This window comes from Halyomorpha halys, unplaced genomic scaffold (genome assembly GCF_000696795.3).
Source record: "Halyomorpha halys isolate HHAL.00 unplaced genomic scaffold, Hhal_1.1 Scaffold1050.1, whole genome shotgun sequence".
Lineage (NCBI taxonomy): Eukaryota > Metazoa > Arthropoda > Insecta > Hemiptera > Pentatomidae > Halyomorpha > Halyomorpha halys.
Genome location: NW_027104662.1, coordinates 169,572 through 189,152, shown reverse-complemented (window position 1 = coordinate 189,152; position 19,581 = coordinate 169,572). Strand labels below are relative to the sequence as shown.

At 29.5% G+C, this 19,581-nt stretch overlaps 2 protein-coding genes across 4 annotated transcripts in view; one reads left to right on the top strand and one right to left on the bottom strand.

The window, feature by feature from the left end:
• Positions 1-19,581, top strand: part of hiw (highwire) — a 337,598-nt gene that overhangs the window by 182,934 nt on the left and 135,083 nt on the right. The gene's annotated exons all lie outside the window — the stretch shown is intronic.
• Positions 13,066-19,581, bottom strand: part of LOC106688079 (uncharacterized) — an 82,834-nt gene continuing 76,318 nt past the window's right edge. Inside the window, exons 2-5 of the mRNA XM_014432366.3 lie at positions 18,434-18,627; positions 17,696-17,927; positions 15,861-16,153; positions 13,066-15,747 (exon numbers count right to left, since the gene is read on the bottom strand). Coding sequence (XP_014287852.1) covers positions 14,310-15,747; positions 15,861-16,153; positions 17,696-17,927; positions 18,434-18,627 — 2,157 coding nt within the window. The 3' untranslated portion in view covers positions 13,066-14,309. The remainder of the gene's footprint in view (positions 15,748-15,860; positions 16,154-17,695; positions 17,928-18,433; positions 18,628-19,581) is intronic.

The window sequence follows — 19,581 nt, the reverse complement described above, 5'->3', positions numbered from 1 at the left end:
AGGGAATTGATAGCAGACAGGAGTGATCGCCTAGCTCAAAAATTAAAAGTCTTACGAAACTGAAATGTAATATATAAGCTGTGTGTATACCTGGGATGTGACAGCAACTTTTTCGCTGAAATCGACTCGCAAAAAGTGCCACTTTATATTCGTTTTTTCACAATTTTTTCGATTTTCTCCAAAACGGCAATAACGATATTGGTCAAAATCGGTGAATCAATGACCAATTAAGTTATCTTTAATATCAGATTTTAAATAGACTAATTAGGGCTTTAAAAAAAAAAAAAAAAAAATCTTCATACAAAGTACCTTTATTTTGTTTATTTGAAAAAAATAAACAGGTCTCATTGTTAGCAATATTATACAATGTATAAATACAAAGTATTCAAATTTTATGTCTAACTAAAGGGAGGGAAAAGGAAAAATAAATCTAATTCGAACGGAAAATGCCGAGACCGCACGATCTTTTCCGATTGCATGACAGTTGCATTCTTGGTTGGAACAAAATTTTTATTTGTTATTTAATACCCCATCTCGAAAAACCCTTATATTCTAATTTTTATAGCAACACATCAAAAATGTGTTGGTCTTACTTTTCTTCTCTGTTCTTAAGATATTTTTTTGCTAAGATCACAAAAATAGCGATACTTCAACACGAGGTCCCTGACCAACACAAAACAACACGAGAGCGGAAATTTCGTAAGAAATATTCGGTTCTGTTTTGTACATTAATCAAGTTTTCAGGTTATGCATAAGGTCTTTTTATTTATTTATCTCTTGCTAGTATGTATGCTAGCTACAAATGTTTCGCAATTCTACGTTCTTTCTAGCGTAAGGAAGCCTTTGAGTAAGTTGGTTTTATATTTCTGTAAGGTTAAATGATACCCCAAACTGGAGCTCAATGTCCTTTTTTATTTTTAAGTAAGTACTTAAAGAAAGTTTAGTAGAAATCTAATTGACAAAATTTAAGTGAACTTCGGCAAAATAATACTAAATTTTTGTAGCAAACAATTAAATTAAATTGCGAAAAGAGATAGGGATATCATAAATATCGTAGACAATAATCAATGTCGGAATTCCAAATTTATAAAATCTGATACTAAAAGTTTTCAGAAACAAGGATATATGTCCATCTAATTGTGTTAATTTTGATGGATAATAATTTTTAAATTGAAAGTATAAATTTTAGAATTTTAAAAATATTTGCATCTTTTTTTTACGAGAATTAAAGATTGCCAGTAATAAGTTTAATTTTTAGTTTAAAATTTCCCATAGTTTTAAAAAATTTCTCAGTTAATCTGGTGCATTGATCATTTTATTTTAAAAACGGGTGTATTGGATAGACAGTCAGATTTACAGCTGAGTTGACAGCCATTCTAAATACACTTCAGTTTGGAATTTCAGTTATTGAAAATACAATACATTTGGCAGGAGGGTTGTTTTTGTTTGGATAACGTCATATTGGCATAACCGCCTATGAGATGGTTGATAGAGCATCAACCGAGTCATGTTGAACCTTTCAATGCTGAAATCAACCTTCCTCCTAGAGAACTTATACGGAAAGAATGGCAATATTTAAGGGACGGACTGGCAATGAATAAAATTAAAGTTGTGAAATCAACTATCACGAAGTGGGATTCATTATGGCTCTATTGAAGCCCATACTTCGGTAGATATTGGTATATGTCAATATATATGTGTATTGTTTGTGGTTTATGAATATGTCAGTACCTTCAGGTCGTACTAACTGTGGAATGAGGTTGATCTAGGTCATTGGTGACATAAAAAGTTGTACTATTTTCTCTAGCATGTTCACCTCTATTACGTAAATTTGTACAGCTAACATTTCTGTATATTTTTTATACTCTTTAAAAATAATCTTATCTTTGTACAGTACAGGTAAATTGCAGAACTTCTTTAAATAAAATGTTAAAAGCTTACTATAAGATAGATTAATCGGTTAACGATAATCATTTATTTTAGTTAAGTAATCCTTGTATTCTTTTCCTTTCTAGCCCCTCCCTTTGGTTCGGCAGAGAAATAATTAAACTGCTTGATAGAGCATTTCCATTATGAATCTTCTTCTATTTCCGCTGTTTGTTCTTCTCCGCTACTGTTCTGCTCTATTTCATATCTCAATGCATTTTGCATGGTATTCTTTGACCTTGTTCTGTCTAAATCTGTTTTTAAATAAAAAGTACCTATAGGCATTAAAGAGGTTAAATAAATAAGTTATATAATTTTATATAATAAACAAGTTCAATTCATTGTATAACACAAATAAGTTATTTCTACTATTCCATTAAATAACTGGTATTATTGAAGCTATATTTTACTTCGCCCGATTTTTGCCTAAAACCCATTTTTAAAATCACAAAATAAAAAATATACATTTTTTTTTATAAATGCTGTATGATCTGTTTAATAATAGACCATGATTTCTTATAGTACTGTCTGATGAAAATTCACAAAAGTTAACTCATCTTACATTTTACTGCTTTAAGTAATCAAGTCCGTTCCTGACAATCCTCCTAGGTGCCCGAAAAGAAGGTGGCCACGAGACCAGCTAATATAAAATGTTATTAGAGTGCTACCAATAGGTAGTTTCTCTACACGCCTATAACACTCCAATTTAACTTAGATCAGATTTACTAAATGTATTATAATGTACAGTTGTAAATAGCAATAAATAAATAATTTAAAAAAAATAATCAAGTTGATTTTTTTCTAGTAACCATAAAAAAATATACTACAGTTGTAGCTCTTAATTTTTTTTTTATTTTGGATTGTCAGGAATGGAAGAGGATGCAAGATTAGAAACTAGGGGGTTTGAGTGGTTTGAGAGTTTATAATGGAAGGAGTGATATCTGGTTTGGGCTAGATCGGTTACATAGGGAACATTAAGGTCTTTATGGATGACTTTATTTGTGACAAAGTAAGGAGCATTGAGGATTTTACGAAGGATTTTGGATTGTAAGGATTGAATACGAGAGGAATTCGAAGGTTTAGTGGAGCCCAAAAGCTCAACTCCATATGTCCAGATTGGCCTTATTACAGTCATGTAGATCAGTCTTTTGTAACGTGTTGGAAGTTTAGACTATTTGTCTAGTAAGTGCTGCAATAGTCGAAATCGACGTGCAGTTTCCTGTCTTTTCAAGTGTGAGGATTCCAGGTTAATCGCTTGTCCAAATGTAGTCCAAGATAGCGGATCTGTTCGACAGGGGTAAGAGTAACATCATTAAATGAAACTGTAGGGCAGTCAGTAGGTTTACGACTAAGGGTAAAGGTGATTTGATGGGATTTGTTGGAATTTATCTTAATCCTCCAATTACGACACCAATCTTCGAGGGCTGTGATATGTGATTGAAGTTTTTGGGATACAATTAATGGGTTATTATTAACAGCGAGCACACATGTGTCACCGGCATAAGTTGTAAGGATCGTGTTAGGATTGGTTGGAATGTCAGATGTATAGACGCTGTAGAGGATGGGACCAAGGATACTACCTTGAGGAGCTCTTAAAATTAGAACGAAAAAGAGTCGTGCTTGGAAAAAAATCAAGGTAAAGCTCGAAATTGTTTTAATCTATGTTATTCTGCCTCTAATAAGGAGGAACTAAGTACATCGATATTTTTCGACTTTTTTTTTTTAACTACATTAAAATAACTCAAAAACATGACACATTGGAAAAAATAATTATTTTATAAAATTTAGAGCATAAAATGACTGTTATGACATTCGACAAAAGGGTATGTGTGCTCAAAACGGTGGTCAAGTAAGGCCTGATTTTTTTGGAGTTTTTCCTTTGTGTAAACTTTTCGATTGCAGGTTTACGATCAATCTTATTACAAAAATGTATAGAATAATAGTTGTCAATATCTAGGTGAAACTATATACATAGCTTTCTAGTAATTTAATTATTTGAATTTGCTCAAGAGCACCTTTATAACACCTACTTTTTCAAAATAATATCTTACACTGGAAATGTAATATTGCAGTAGGTGTAATTAAAAAATAATTAAACCAAAATTATCAAATCTGTGTATTAAATTAAAACGCATTATTTGATGACAAAATATTGAAATTTGTTTTTAATTTAGGATTTTTTAAAATTTTTTTTTGAAATCGTGAATTAATTTTGGGAAGATTATATCACAGGGATGATTAGACTTACAGATATCTATTAGCAATCAAATTCAAGCTGCTTATTTAATGTACTTTTTAACTCTTATCTTCTTAGGAGTAGTATTTTTCATGATTGCGTAAAATATTTATTTTGAAATTGTTTTGTGAATTTCACAAAATCTTATCTGGATTTTTTCCTTCCAAAACTCTAATTTTACTGTACTATTACATAAGGTTTTTGTTTAATGTATGTTAGTTGTGATTATATTTTTCGGTTAGGAAAAAAAAAATAGCTTCTAGGTCATTCCTTTCTCCAACCGTTCTTCACTATTCGATTCAGCACGATGAAGCGCGTTGAAATTAATTAATGAAATTAATATATTGGAATATCTAAACGTAAATTTCCTTGTCCAAATACCGATTTGTGAGAATTGGGCATTTTGTCTCTCTGTATTAAGTAAGTGTAGCAAATTCACTGTCGAAATATTTTTTTCTTTTTATTTAGTTAATTTTTCATCTATTATTATTTAATTGAATTTGAATTATTTAATGTTGATATACTATTGTTCAGATTCCCTTCTTTTTAATATATAACCCGTATTGAATTTGATAAATCAAATCTAATTGCTTATTTTAATTTTTTTTTACACCGAAAAAATTAATAGAAAGTAGTCAGAATTGCAGTGATTGAACTCTTCTCTTAGAGTAATCCATATTAATATAGAATGTAGTTATAATATATACTAACATTTTAAGAGGATTCTAATTGCCCCTTTCTGCCTTTAGTTGCCGGCGAAATGTTTCTATCTATATGATACAAATCCTAGGTGATACAAAAACTATTTATTGTTTTTGAGCTGTGTGTTTTAGAAAAATACTTACAAATACAAATAAATCCAAGATTGGAAAAGAAGTTCTTTCTGGCTGAGCTAATTTATGAATTTAATTCAACTTAACTATCTTAAAGATTTATTACACGTAAATTTTATTAAAATTAGTTATGACATAGTTGATTATTTACATTCTGTAAGATTCTGTGCGGATGGTTAATAAACGCTTTTTCTAAACCGGTGATGACATATTTGGTGGACCATAACTCACAAACGGTATATGCTATAAAAAAATGATAACAACAAAACTAAATCTTAGGCTCATGCACAACAGACAATGTTTTAAGCAAATTTCGTGAAAATGCGATAATAGAAATCACATATGGTTGCCATCTTGGGTTTATGAGGTCGTAAAACCAAACTCCAACCAAACAATTTGAAGGTAAGCACGTAGCATAATCCCATTATGGTGCACATAACAACTCTTTATTGTTAAATCTCTATTCCACCTAGCTCCTTCCTTTCACAAAAAAATCTCACGAAAGGTAAATATGCAGTTTGCTCCCGAATTCATTAAAGCCGCTTGAATACCAAAAGAAAATTTTATTCACTACAATTTATACCTTCCAAGTTTCTTTTCGAAATTTTCAAATATCTCTCGAAAAAGAAATGGGGAAAGTACATCATGTCTTAACCTGCGTATATTATTAAAATGTATTTAGTAAAATTATTAATTGATTATCTATGTATATAAAAGGGAGCGGTCGAATCTTTGTCCATAATAAACTTTTGAATTACTTGACCGATTTTCATGCGTTTTTTTTTTTTCAAAATGCTCCCTTTCACCATGGTAAGGATTAAAGATTAATCAAATCGTTTAAATCAAAGGCCAATGTAGGACGAAATGTCAACCAAATATGTGGACCAAAAAATTGTATTTTCCATTTTTTTCGAAAATTTCTATTAAGGGTTGAGGTGCTAAAAACGACTATGAACTTTGTTTCACTCCTTAAAAAAACCTTCGTATGTCAGTCGTTGCGAATTGTTTCAATGTAGTGCTAATATTGAAGCACAGAGATGGTCATTATTTAAAAACTATTCATATTTCAGGTAGTCTATACGTGACAATGCTCTAGATTGTAAAATTGCTTTAAATAACCACCAAAATCAGACCTGTATTAACTATGATTCAGCGAAGTTAGCTGTTGGCATTTTACCACCCTTTGTGATATCAACACTTTGATAGGTCAGTCGGTATGGCAAACAGAACAAATTTCTGGAAGCTTGTTGATTGACCGTGTGTATAGATGAATGGAATATGGTCCGGGTGCGGTAAAAAAAAACTCAGATGATGGGTATACTATTTTTATTTAGCCAACGTTTCGCTCCACGTTGCAGGGCTTCGTCAGGGCTAAAAAAGATACAAACACTTGACATAGTTACAAAAAAAAAAAAAAACATAAGTGGAAAATAACAGAGGTATACAATGAAAAGTAAAATTTAATAAGAAAATTAAAGGTTGTAAACAGTAAATGAAAACGGTAACAATAACAGGTAGATAAGAGAAAAAATAATAGAAGAAATATTAAAGAAAGTACAAATTAAGAGATGAAAAAAGAAAAGAATTAAATCAAATGATGAGATAAAATAAGAGAAGAAATATTAAAGAAAGTACAAATTAAGAGATGAAAAAAGAAAAGAATAAAAGCAAATGATGAGAAAGAAGTCAAAGTCAGAGTGAGCCATTTGTATTGGGAGGAGTGGGGATTGCAGTTTAGCACGCCACATAATAACGGAAATAATTTTAAAGTAAACATTGTAAAAAAAAAAAAATTATAAATTAGGTAAACAATAAATGGTAATATACATACTAGAGGGGGATAAGAGATATTTACAAAATTATTTTTTAAAAAATAAATAAAAATAATGAAAAAAAAATTAAAAACTCATAGATAGAAAAACAAAGAAGAAATAAAGTATAAAATATTGGGATACACTATGTGTAAGTGATTAAGAAAGACAATATACCAAATGAGTGGGGATACAGAGAAATGTAAATTATAATAGAAAATTAATAACAAAGTAATTAGTATAAGTACACTTAAGAAGGTAACACATGAATATAAATTAAAAGATAAGATACATGAATATAAATGAAATAGGAAGGGTAGTAAATATAAAGTAATTAAAGAAGTGATGAGAATTTAGAGAAACAATAATAAAAGATATGACAAGAAAGTTGGTTTCTGAAATGCAGAACAAGTGAAAAGAAGGATTATGAGGGTTTTATTATGTTCAAAATGTGTCGATATGTAAGGGAGATGCTGTCTTTATCAACTTTACGATTGACGGAATTCTCAGTTAAATTTATCTAAATGGACTCCGAGATGAGACGTTTTGTGTGGTTGGGGACAGTGGCAAGAATGAATGATTGTCGAAATTAAAAGTATGATTCAGGTTTAATGCGTGTTCTGATAATTTAGATGCAAGTGGATTATAGGAGTTGATGGAAGTGGAAGAACAAATTTCATTTTCGTTTTTCACCGCATATATTGGTTTTAATTTATGTCACTAAATCATAATAATGAAGTAATCGTAAATGTTTAATTTTAACTAAATAAAATAATTTATAACAGACAATCAATTATTTTTATTGAATCTATACACATTGTCAAATATATCAATAGCGAAGCATTGTCTAGTCAGATAGTCTATAATTGTCGCTAAAGGTCGCCGATCAACTATTGGACTAATTTCTTGATTGATAATGAAACTGAAAAAAATTCTGCTAAGTTATTAATTAAATTATGCAGAGTTTTGAGGACCTGAACTTCCGAAACGATATGTAATTCCTTTAAATAAAAGGCCTTGCTAGGCGTGTAGTTCCCGACGCCAAAGACCGTATATCCGGCAACTAATAACTATCATTTGGTCATCTCCTTTGTCAGCGTATCCTCCTTGAGTTCCCATCAGCCCTATTGCTTTTCTTTCTTCCTTTGTAATCGAGAAGGATATTTGAGGATAAGAAAACTTGAGATAATCTCAAGAAAAATTGCCTCTTCGTCTATAAAATTACTTTGACAATATTTTTATACCCTTCAGCTTTGACATGAGTGCTAAATACAATAGATGAGATAATTTAAAGTGAATATGTTATCAATTTTTTTTAAATGATATTAAATTTACTAAGAAATATGTGCGACCGTTGAAATATTAGTGATCATTGTGATTAGGAAAAGGATTGATAAATATGAAGAATGTTTAAACTTTATTGCTAATGTTCTGTGATTGTTGAAAGTTATATCTTTCTCTGTCTTGGTATTAAAAAAAAAAAATAGCAGCTATAATCTATAACATTTATTCCAGCTAAAAATAGCTCTGTTCTGATCAAATATTTGTTTTTTTAAAAACCTAGGCAACGAATCTGTGAACTTCGCTGAACTTTTAAAACTAATTCAGGTTGCTGTAAATAACAAAGAATAGCATGAGGCTCTTGAACTGAAAGTTTATAAAGTTTAATGGAAAATTCTCTCGAGTCATGTTTTCCAAATGTGGAAACAACCTTACTATCTTTATTTCTTACTAACTGCAATGGAAAGCATTCTTTTTCTTTACCAAAGCATTTAAAAGGTAAATGTAGGCATGGGATGGAGAAGATCATCTAAGTTACCTCAGCCTGAATATAGAATGGAGTTTAATTGAAGAACTTGTATGTTATCTCCCAGTTTGCTCACATCGAGCAAAATTTGATTGTAAAAGTTGTGATTTACTGCTTTTAATCACAAAATGCATAGGTCATGTATTTTGGGGTAACATTTGCGTAAGGCCTCCCGTTGGCTTACTCCGGAGGATATAATAGGCAGCAGTAGCAGTTATATGATATTTACAAAAATACATTTTCAAATATTGATTTATTTATTTGCAAAAATACATTCACAAATATTGATTTTTTTTATTTGCAAAAATACATTTACAAATATTGATTTGTTTAGTTGCAAAAATAGATTTACAAATATTGATTTTTTATCATTTTGAAAAAAATAGTTTATTATTGAACCACTATATCTCAGGAAGTATTAGACGTAAAGAACTGTGTCTAAAATATTTAATTATCTGATTTATTTAATAAACATTATCTGAAACGTCAAAATCTGCAACATATCTGAAATAACATTGAAAAAAGTAAATATTTTTAACATTTTAATTTTTTTTACTAAACGTTTAAGAATTTCTTAGGGTTCCTAGGTCAACATTTATCATACCATGAGGTACCTTCAATGCCGAATTAGGTGCTTTTATCCGTCACGGTATTCTTTAAAAGAAAGCTAAAAGATACTTCATTTATGATACTGCAGAAGTGGTACGCACAATGTGGTGGGAAAATGAGAAGCAAACATACCTCCACACCCTCATAGAATAACCAACATTCGCGAAATGTATGAAACAGAGTCGTATTAAATTCCTGTACCGGTTAAAAACCCTCACAAACCCTTTGTTGTATTTTTTAACCGCTACGCTACCTCTTGTGCTGTGACGGAAAACATCAAAATTGAATGTGTAATAAAATATCATTTTATTTTCATCAGTGAATACGTTTTCCTTTATTAATTAAAATTAATATATAAATGTTAATTAATAATATTAAAAAACTCTTTTCTAGAGACATCTCAAGCCAACGAATGTTTCGTGAGCTACCTAAATAACTTTTTCTGACTTTAGAGATGTTTAGAATGATGCCATTATTTTTTTTAATGATGTAAGATCGAATTATTTTTTTGAATTTACAGTTAATATCACATATCAAGATAAAATATAAGTGTCGATATTTTAATTAGATTGTATAATTTATTTTATAAATACATAATCAAACTTGGTTATGTTAACTAATATTATATTATTACAAACTTGATTTCATTTTTTTAAAATTATTATTGATTTGATTCTATGCTAAATAATTCGTGATGAATCCTATTGAGATGAATCAGAAGTAAGATTTTTTCTTCTATTTATTTATCTTTTATCATTGTCTCATACCCAATTTTTTTTTTTTAGGTTGGTACCTTTTCTTTTTTTAACTTCACTTTTTCCTCTTCATTAAGGTAAGATATACTTTCTATAGAATTAAGAACATTTTTTGCATGTAAATTTATTACATTAGTTAATGTGCTTGTTAATATGAAATTATAAATTATAAAAATGTGATGGGGGGAACTCATAAAATATAATTACACTTAGAAATTGATCGGAAAAAGGAATGAGCGTATTAATTAACTTTTTGTATTCTATCGTATAGAATTAAAGATTTATTGATTCCTCTCATGGTATTTGAAATACTAACTATGAATGGTTTATTCAGTTGAGTCCCATTTTCTATAGACTATTCGGTCAGGCACTAATCAGTTTTTTTTAAAGAAACATTAAAAAATTACACTTGCTGAACTCAGGAAAAACTGTATAAGATTTTGATTATAAGTTTCTCTTAACACCTACAAGCGAATGAAGTATACACTCCTATTGCATAACAACCTATTCTTAGATCAAGTAACATTAAATAAACAATAACATCATTACTACGTACTTTTATTGCATTCATAATAAACGTATTAGTACTAAAAAATCAGTTATTTCACACCAATTTTGTCCTTTTTTACCGCTTCTCGACTATCTCGTTAATATTCAGTTACGGTCAATCATTTTTATGTACAAGAGAATACTTACTTCTATCTTACATTGCTTCAGCGAAGAAAACAAAATTAATAATAATTTTACCTTTACTAAATAGATATAGAACAAGAGTCCAAAAGTAGGAAAACAAATCAGTTTTTCACCCCAATTTTTTATTGCTTTAATGAAAACTATGCATAATTAGTAGTCGAAATTGACGAGTCTGCTAAGTAAGTCAAGGGAGGGGGATTACGGCTGTAGCAGGGTAAATTTGCTAAAATAAGAGCCCTTATAGAGGTGTTAACCTTACAGTTCCTGAGATTCAGAAATTTTGTAATAACGTACTGAAAAATCAGTTGTAAATTTTGTGTGGGAAATCATTATCTCAGGAGCAATAAAACATACTGATGTCTATTAGCACTCAAATTAAAGTAAGTAGTAAAGTAGTTTATGACGTTTATTTTCGTAGTAGTTTCAGTTTTCATGATATTTGGAGTTAGTTTTTATATAGTTATTTGGACAAAACATTTTGTTTATGAATAACTATATATCAAGATCCATTTGATGTTCAGATGTCTGCTAGAAATCAAATTAAAGCCAGTTGAATGTACTATAATATACTTTTATAACGTTTCATAGAGGTTGTAGTTTTTTATTACATTTGCCAAAATAATTTGATTTCTAATTATTCGGACAAATTTCATATGCAAAATTCGTATTCATATGGAAATATCATAAACATTACTACCCCTACGAAGATAAACGTTATGAATTACTTTATATCACATTAAAATAATTTAATTTGAGAGATTTCCCACAATAAATTTACTAACTATTGATTTTCCTGTACATTTTTAATGAAATTTTCCTTTTAAAAAAACTGTATTTCGGAAATTATTGAACGTTAAAAGCTCTGTTAGGGCTCATATTTTAGTAAATTTACTCTACATTTAATGATCTTCTATTAGGTTGTATAGTGTTGTTGATAGTTTTAACGATATGGAGCTCAGAATGAAAAATCATTTTTTTTAATGCTTTGAAACGGTCTCCATTTTTTATTCCCTTCTCTATACTTGAAAGACTCATCAATTTTTACCAGTAATTATACATAGTTTTCATTAAAGCAATCTAAAATTGGGGTAAAATAACTGATTTTTTTCTACTGTTGGGCTCTTGTATCTATTTAGTAAAGATAACATTTTTTTTTTTTTTTTTCTTCTCTGAAGCAAATTAAGATAGAAATAAATATTCTCTTAAACATAAAAATGATTGACCACAACTGAATATTACGGAGATAGTCATACATAAAAATGATTGACCACAACTGAATATTACGGAGATAGTCAGGGGTGCAAGCAAAAAAGGACAGAAATAGTTATCAACTATTTATTTTACGATGTTTTACCCCACTTAGCAGGGCTTTAGTAGTACTAAAAAAGGTACTAAACAACTTAAAATAATTTTTAATTATTTAATAATAATTTTTACTCTCTTAAAGAAAAATTAAAATAAATATAAGTTAGTAAGATAATCTTCTCATATTTTATAAGACATCTTTAAAGAATTATTATTTTACAATTTAAAGAAATGAGATGAAGAATTATGGATAGCAATGAATTGAATTTTATTTCTCTACATACATAATTTTTCTTTACCAAAATGTTTTTTTATCTTTTGCCTCTCTTAGACTATTTATATTTAAGGAGAATAACAAGATATTTTCTCCCTTAAGAACATTTATTTATTTATATTTTTTTTTCCTGATCCTAGTTTCCTATAACATTCTGCTGCAATTTAAGTACTTGTGTGTGTGACTATAATATTTATCATACAAAATCCTTTTTAGTGCTTCTGAGCTTATTTTGATTAATTGATGATAAATAATTAATAGTGTTCATTCAGTTTTATTCATATTAGTTGATCAAGTTACGCTTCACTTTCTGTTTATTATAAATGTGTATTTAGTCAGTGGGGTTATAGTATAAAAGTTACAGTCTAATTCCAATTTATGAGTACAGAAAACTGTTGTATTAATGTGAATGGTAATAACACATTAATACAACAATATTGTAGTGTTAATAACACAAGAACATATAATTTATTTATATAACTAATACCTACCATAAAAACTTTTTTTTTTTTAAATGTATAAATTATTCGCGACGGTCGAATATTTTGTCAATATTTGATCTACAATCTCAGTAGTGAAGTTTATATTTTTCTGGATCATTTTAGTTTTTTTTTTTATAATACTAAATGCTATTCAGTTATCCTTCTACTTCTCACTTATACCAACTAAAATCTCTAGCATAAAGTATTTAAAATATACATAGTTGTGTTTGATTTCATTGTGGTTTTAGTGTGAGTTGTGTATATAAATACAAAATAAGTTCGATTTTTAAATGCTATGAATTGTTTCTGAGGAAGGTTAAATAAAACTCTGGGATAAAAACAATGTAAATATTAAATAATTTATTTCAAATTTCAGATTAAAAAAAAACATAACCTTTCTTTTTTACAAATACTGTTGTTATATATTAAATTGGCATTTATTCGATATTGGTAGTTTTTCAGATAAAGTAGTAGTTTTTTTTTTAGGATTGCTGTTACATAAGTAAAAATAATGTTAATCAAGAAAAGAGTTGCCTATACTGTGAACTATTAACTGAACAATTTTATTTAGGAGTGAGCCTGCCCAATCAATATCTAGGCCCCCTCTCCTGACCCTCACAACTCCACTCACTATACACATGTCTCCCATATCATTCTATCACTAGCAAACATGATTATTGGTGTAAAATGGATTCTAAATAATTGTTACTGCTAATTATATCACTAATTTGTTATATTGTGCTTTAATGCTACTTTTTATAGTTTACACCGTTTACAAATCCATTATATATAAATAACTTTCTATTATCTTATATTCAACCTGACACTCAATACCTCAGTCATTTTACAATTTCTAGATTATACAATGTATTTTAATTTTGTAAAAAATAAGTATAATGGAATAAGGACACTATTTATATTTTTAATTTTCCAAAACTTCCAAAGTGTATAAATATAATAGTATAAACTGGAATGTTTATTTTAATACTCCAAATAAAAGAGTTAAATTAATGATTCTCTGTTCTTTTTTTTTTCTTTTTCGATTTTTTATACAATTATTAACATTTACAACTTAAATTGTTGTAATATAAATATTTACATTTCTATTAATATATGACTAATGTTTTTGTTTAAATATCAATATACAAATTAACAAGAAATTACAAATTAGTTTTACCTACAATATAAAAACAAAATTCTTTTGACACACATTATGGTATTTTCAGACATTATTAATTCGTTTTGTTTCCTTCGATAAACAGAAACAGTATTAATAATGGCAACTAATTGTAATGTCAAAAGAAAAGATACACATAAAGAAAACTTTTTTTTCAGTCTTACAATTAAACTGTAAATAATAAGAAAACATTTTGCAAAACTTCACATAAACAAATGAAAATATCACTTTGCAAATTAATATTTACAACAAATGAAAAAAAAAACTGAAATAGACATTATATAATAAAGCCAAAACAATTAATATATCACACATCAAATAGAAAATTGTTCTTTTGAAACCTATTAAGGCATCTAAGAAATTGAGAAGGCAAGAAGTCTTTAAGACAAATATCACAGCTCTTATGACATGGACTGGCCCCCATCAATAGGCTTTGATGGCAATGGGCGGTTAGCCATTTTTATCTTGGCTGGCAGCTCTGTATAGAAATGGACTCTGGTATCGGTGGGCTCACCGTAATCACAAATTACTGAGGTTGGTCCAGGAGTCCTATTAGGCAGCTCAGTGTAAGTATGAACTTGCCTGTCCTTAGGCTCCATGTAGTCACATACCGCGGGCTGTAATTTTTTTGTTTCGCCATAAACTGTGTATGGCAATAACTTGTCAGGAGAAGGTGCTCTAGTACCCGTACTCACAGTTTCCTTCTTTTCTCTAGAAATAGTTTTCTTTTTTGGCACTATGACATCGTACACATTTTCATTGTCTTTGTCTAAATCATCTAAATTTATAGAAGCGGAATCTTTGTAGTTTTTATTACAACTTTCTTCCACTTTAATGAGATCATACAAATGCTCAATCATATTCCTAGCTTCACTATAATTTTCCGGATCATTCAGTTTCTCTTGCAAAGATTGTAAAAGCTCCTGTGTCAATTCCTCTGGTAAGGTTTGAGTAGCCTTATCTTCTAATGGGATTTCTTCTTCTTCTTTAGCTTCACCAATTTTTCTTTGAAGCTCAGCATATTCATGAATCGAAAGTCTCGAAATAGAATGAGCTGAACCAGTTGGAGTCATGCCACTTCCCGAAAAAAATCTTGTTATACAGCTGATGTATGAATTGGTTGATGGCAAAAGGAAAATCCTAGCTTTGGTACAATAGCCATTTCTTCCAATCCACATAACTGCTGATATGATCATCATTACCACCATAGCACATAAGGCAATAATAAATATTGAACCGAGAATCTTTCTTTCTCTGCCAACATTATTTTCAAACATTGTGTCGACAGCTGATGATATTCCAGGCAACTGGGGTGGGATCGCAGCATCTCTCTGAATTTCCTCACAAAGGATAACTTCATTAACAGAACATATCCTCTCTGTAAAATTTAACATGTTGTAAAATCCTTCAGGTAAGTCGAAACATTTAGAGAGTGAGTGGTCTATATCGCACAAACCATTTCGGAAAAGCATCTCGCCCAGTGAATATGGCTTAATCATTGTCTTAAGAGGTATTGCCATATCACACCGACATTTAAAGTGGAAAAAATTACTTCCAATTGAAAAATTGAGCTCATTATTTACTTGAAAATCAAAAGCATTGGATGGATTATCATACAAATTATTTTTTGAAAAATTAATTATTGGGGCCGTTTTGCTGATCAATCCTTCAGAAGAAAAAGCATACGGGTCCAGTTTTTTAAACGTGTTATTGTTTATGCTTAATCTATCCCACTGTTTTAATGTCATTGCTCGGCTGAGGAGTCTGTGGAAAATATTGTCACTGATTGAAGCTATGGCGACTGTCACATTGAAGGTTCCAGGCTGCAGTGTCCCAAATCTATAATTAAAAAAAAAGAATTAGAAATGAATATCAGTGTTAGATCCTCAAGATAATGGTATGTTATTTATTTTTATTCTACATTTAAATAAAGTGTATTTATTTTTTATTACCTAGAATGATGAATGTTGAGGTGTGTAGTGCCTGATAGGACAGCCCCTGATTCCAACTCGTGGAGGATCACTCGATCCAAGGTGAGAGTATGGAGAATGGTTCTTCCTGAAAATGCACCATTTTCCACTTTGTCGATAGTCGTATTCTCGATCGTTACTTGAGCTAGGCTTATTGCATTGAAGGCATCTGTCCTCACTGTCTTGATATGGCTGTTACGTATTTTAACTAGGTGGGCTGACGAATAAAACGTTTTTCGTTCGAGATTTTCCAGTTTCACTTGGTCCAAAATGATCTGCAACAGAACATTAAAAATTTATATTTCGAATATATCTAAGATTAATGTATTAGTACCTATTTTTCCAATATATTATGGATTTCATTTTAATAAGTATAGCTGCATTATGAATTATATCCTTCATTCCTTGAGGAAATAAAAACAAATCAAGTTCGTTCGATTTTATCTTCTTCTTATTATTATTTTTTTTTAATAATTATAATATTATCTAATGCTTTTATATGAAATAAAAATATGACAGTAGCATTGACCACTATTTGACCATATCTCGGTGAGTGAAAGATGTGTCAAACAGATCTAAGAGATAATTCCACTGATAAAATACGTCAACCTAGACACCGGTTTGTACTGTTGACTTCCATGCTACAGTGGCTCTTGTCCCTTAACTGGTTTTATTATTAAATTGCTTGTCATAACTCCAGAATATATATCGTTTTGGAACATGTTATCTATTTTTAAGATAGATAGATTAATAACTACAATATTTTGTTCTAGTTCCATATAAAAACTACAAACTTTCTCACTACTAGAAACCTATTACTGTGAGAAATGGGTAACATTTGCTTTTGCGCTAATGTTACGCAATGCCTTCACATGGATCAACAAAATTATTAGCTATTACAAAATATTTTTTAAATTAATATTTTATGTAAATAAATATTAAAGAATAAACAAAAAATTAGTCTTAACACTGACTTAAAATATCCGAATTTACTCTAACCTAAAAAGACTTTTCAGTTAAATCATATCTCGATTTCAATTTTATAAATTATAACATACTTGTAATAAAAAAAAATTGAAAATCTCAGTCTAAGTATTTGACTAATCTAATATTCATTTTAAGGGATAAAATATATTAAAAATTTCTTTTAATTACTGAAATCAGATGGTATTTTAAAAAAAATATATATTTGCATTTACAAGTTTTGACATATTGACAAACAGGACGCTTGAATGTATTTTTTCTGTTATCTGTATTCGCTCTTCCAGCGATTAAAATAGGTAATTTGTACATCCCAGGTTTTCATACATTAGACCTGTATATCATAGGTGACGATTGAAGTTTCGTTTATCTCACAAATAAAGGATATATATAAGGTTATATAACATGTAAAATAACTTCCAATTTATGAACATTTTGGACAAGCCGTATATATTTCTACCCCTTTATGAAGTTGTATTATATGATAATTATATTAGAAACAAAGTACAGACCTTAACATTGTTTTAATCTTAAATTCTCAGGGAATTTAAGTCCTAATGGTCTTATCATCATGAAATCCCTTGATATTAATAAATTCTTTGATGGCCGTTTGCATATTCAGAAACACGCCAGGCAACTATTTCAAGGTTGATATCAAATCCTCAAGAATTTTCTTAAATTTCTCTAAATTAAATTTTAAAATATCTAACAATAATTAATTAGGCTTGATCGATAAAACACTAATAGCCCGCGTTTATATAATTTCTTTCTTAAATTCATTCATTATTTTCTATCACTAAGCCAACGATTTATAATATATAGATGGGAATACTTACAGATTCGACTTTGAATTCTTTACTATAGCGAGGAGGTCTTTCGATAAAAAACGCGTCTTCAAGTAGCTCGAATTTGGCAACTTGAGAAACAGTGAGATCATAAAGTCCCGAGAAAGCTTGTGCTTGAATGATGACTTGACTGAACCTGCTGATTGATACGGAGATTTCCCCGGCCACGTTCTTCCAGGATCTTCCTTCTAATACCAGGCTCGAGCCGCTCTCGAATTCAAACCTGAAAAAATAAAACATACATTAAAATTGTTGAATAAATAATAATAATTATATAAATAAAAACAAATTTAGAGGAGTAATTATGAATATAAAAACAATATGTATTTGAAGTTACTGGAATCCTTATTTACCGACAATATTTATTGTCTAGTGTAGGCAACTTACACCGAAGAGGCGTAGGAGTGTGGACCGTTCACGGCTTATCTTAATGTATTTTTTTTAGATCGTTAAGGTGGCCATGTTGGATCCGTGTACGGTTCATCTCAGAACATATATATGTCCTCATCAACCTACATCCTTGGAAGTGGACCGATTTGTCAGTTTTTTTTGTTTTGTTTTTTTAACGAGTGTTTACGTGTATTTCGTAAGAAAGGAATCTTGAAAACCATAGTTTACAGCAGCTATGAATTATTTACTGTAATTTACTGACAAGACTACAAAGAAAAATTAAATCAATATCTAAATGCAGCCGCTTAAAACATAGCATTTCGAGGAAGGACGACTCACCTGACTTTTCTTGAGGAAGACATATTTGCGAAGGTATGTTCCTGAACCAGGACCTTGGGGACATTGGCGATCCTGACGTAGTGGAGGTAGGTCAGTTTTGAGAAGACTTCGGTGTGGAACCTGAGCTCCCGGCCTCCGATCAGTTCTACCGAAGAGAGGTCTTCTGGGAAGTCGGCCGCACTCATCTCCAGGTTCTGCAAAGAAATTCCTTAGTTAGCAAAAAAATAGACAGAATCATGGACAATAACAAAATTAATTGATTTTATTTATAACATAATTATAAATAAAAAAGTATGAAAAATATTAGTTAGGAAGATTTTACATGTTGGCGAAAAGAGGAGAAAGACTTAATAAAAATGGTTTTAGTCCTTGGAATAAAGATGCCAAATATAATATTTATTTTTTTACTCATTATACTTCCTTTCAATAAAAACATAATTGTAGCAAACAATAGCTCCTCAAACATAATCAAATGACTATACAGATGATAATAACTCGTATTTTTTGTTGTTATTAACTGCTTAAAGTAAAAAAAAAAAAAATCCCTAGATACTACCAAATAAATAAACCCAAAGTTAATGTTAACCAAAATTTAATCAATGGTTAAACCAAAATGTTCTATGTACGACATGTTTTTTTCTGTGGGGTTCAATCATTGTATGGGTGTAGAGTTTATACGAAGGCTGCAATAAAAAAGATAGCTGAGAATATTTTTATTTTTTTACATAACAAAATTTTTAATGTTATAATGGTACATGAGAACGGTTATCTTAAGTTGGTCCAGTGATATAATTTATTTCAATAAGATTAAGTACTGTTAGGATCAACATAAGATAATTACTGATAAACAATTAGACATTGTTGAAAATTTATGTTATAACAGTTGTATAATATTTTGTAAACAATATTTTTAATTTTAAACTATTGGAAAATTAGTTTTCTTCATTATTTCATAAAACAAGAAAGGATTATTCGAAGATAACCATGAAATACAACATATTTTTAAAACTGGCACATAAAATGATGGTTTTGGTATTAATGTTTGAAAATTCGAGTTACGAAAAGTTTTTCGACGCTGTCTTTAAGTCATTCGGTAGAAGATCCTTTTTACGCACTAAAATCAAACCCGCTAGTCTTTAACATAACAT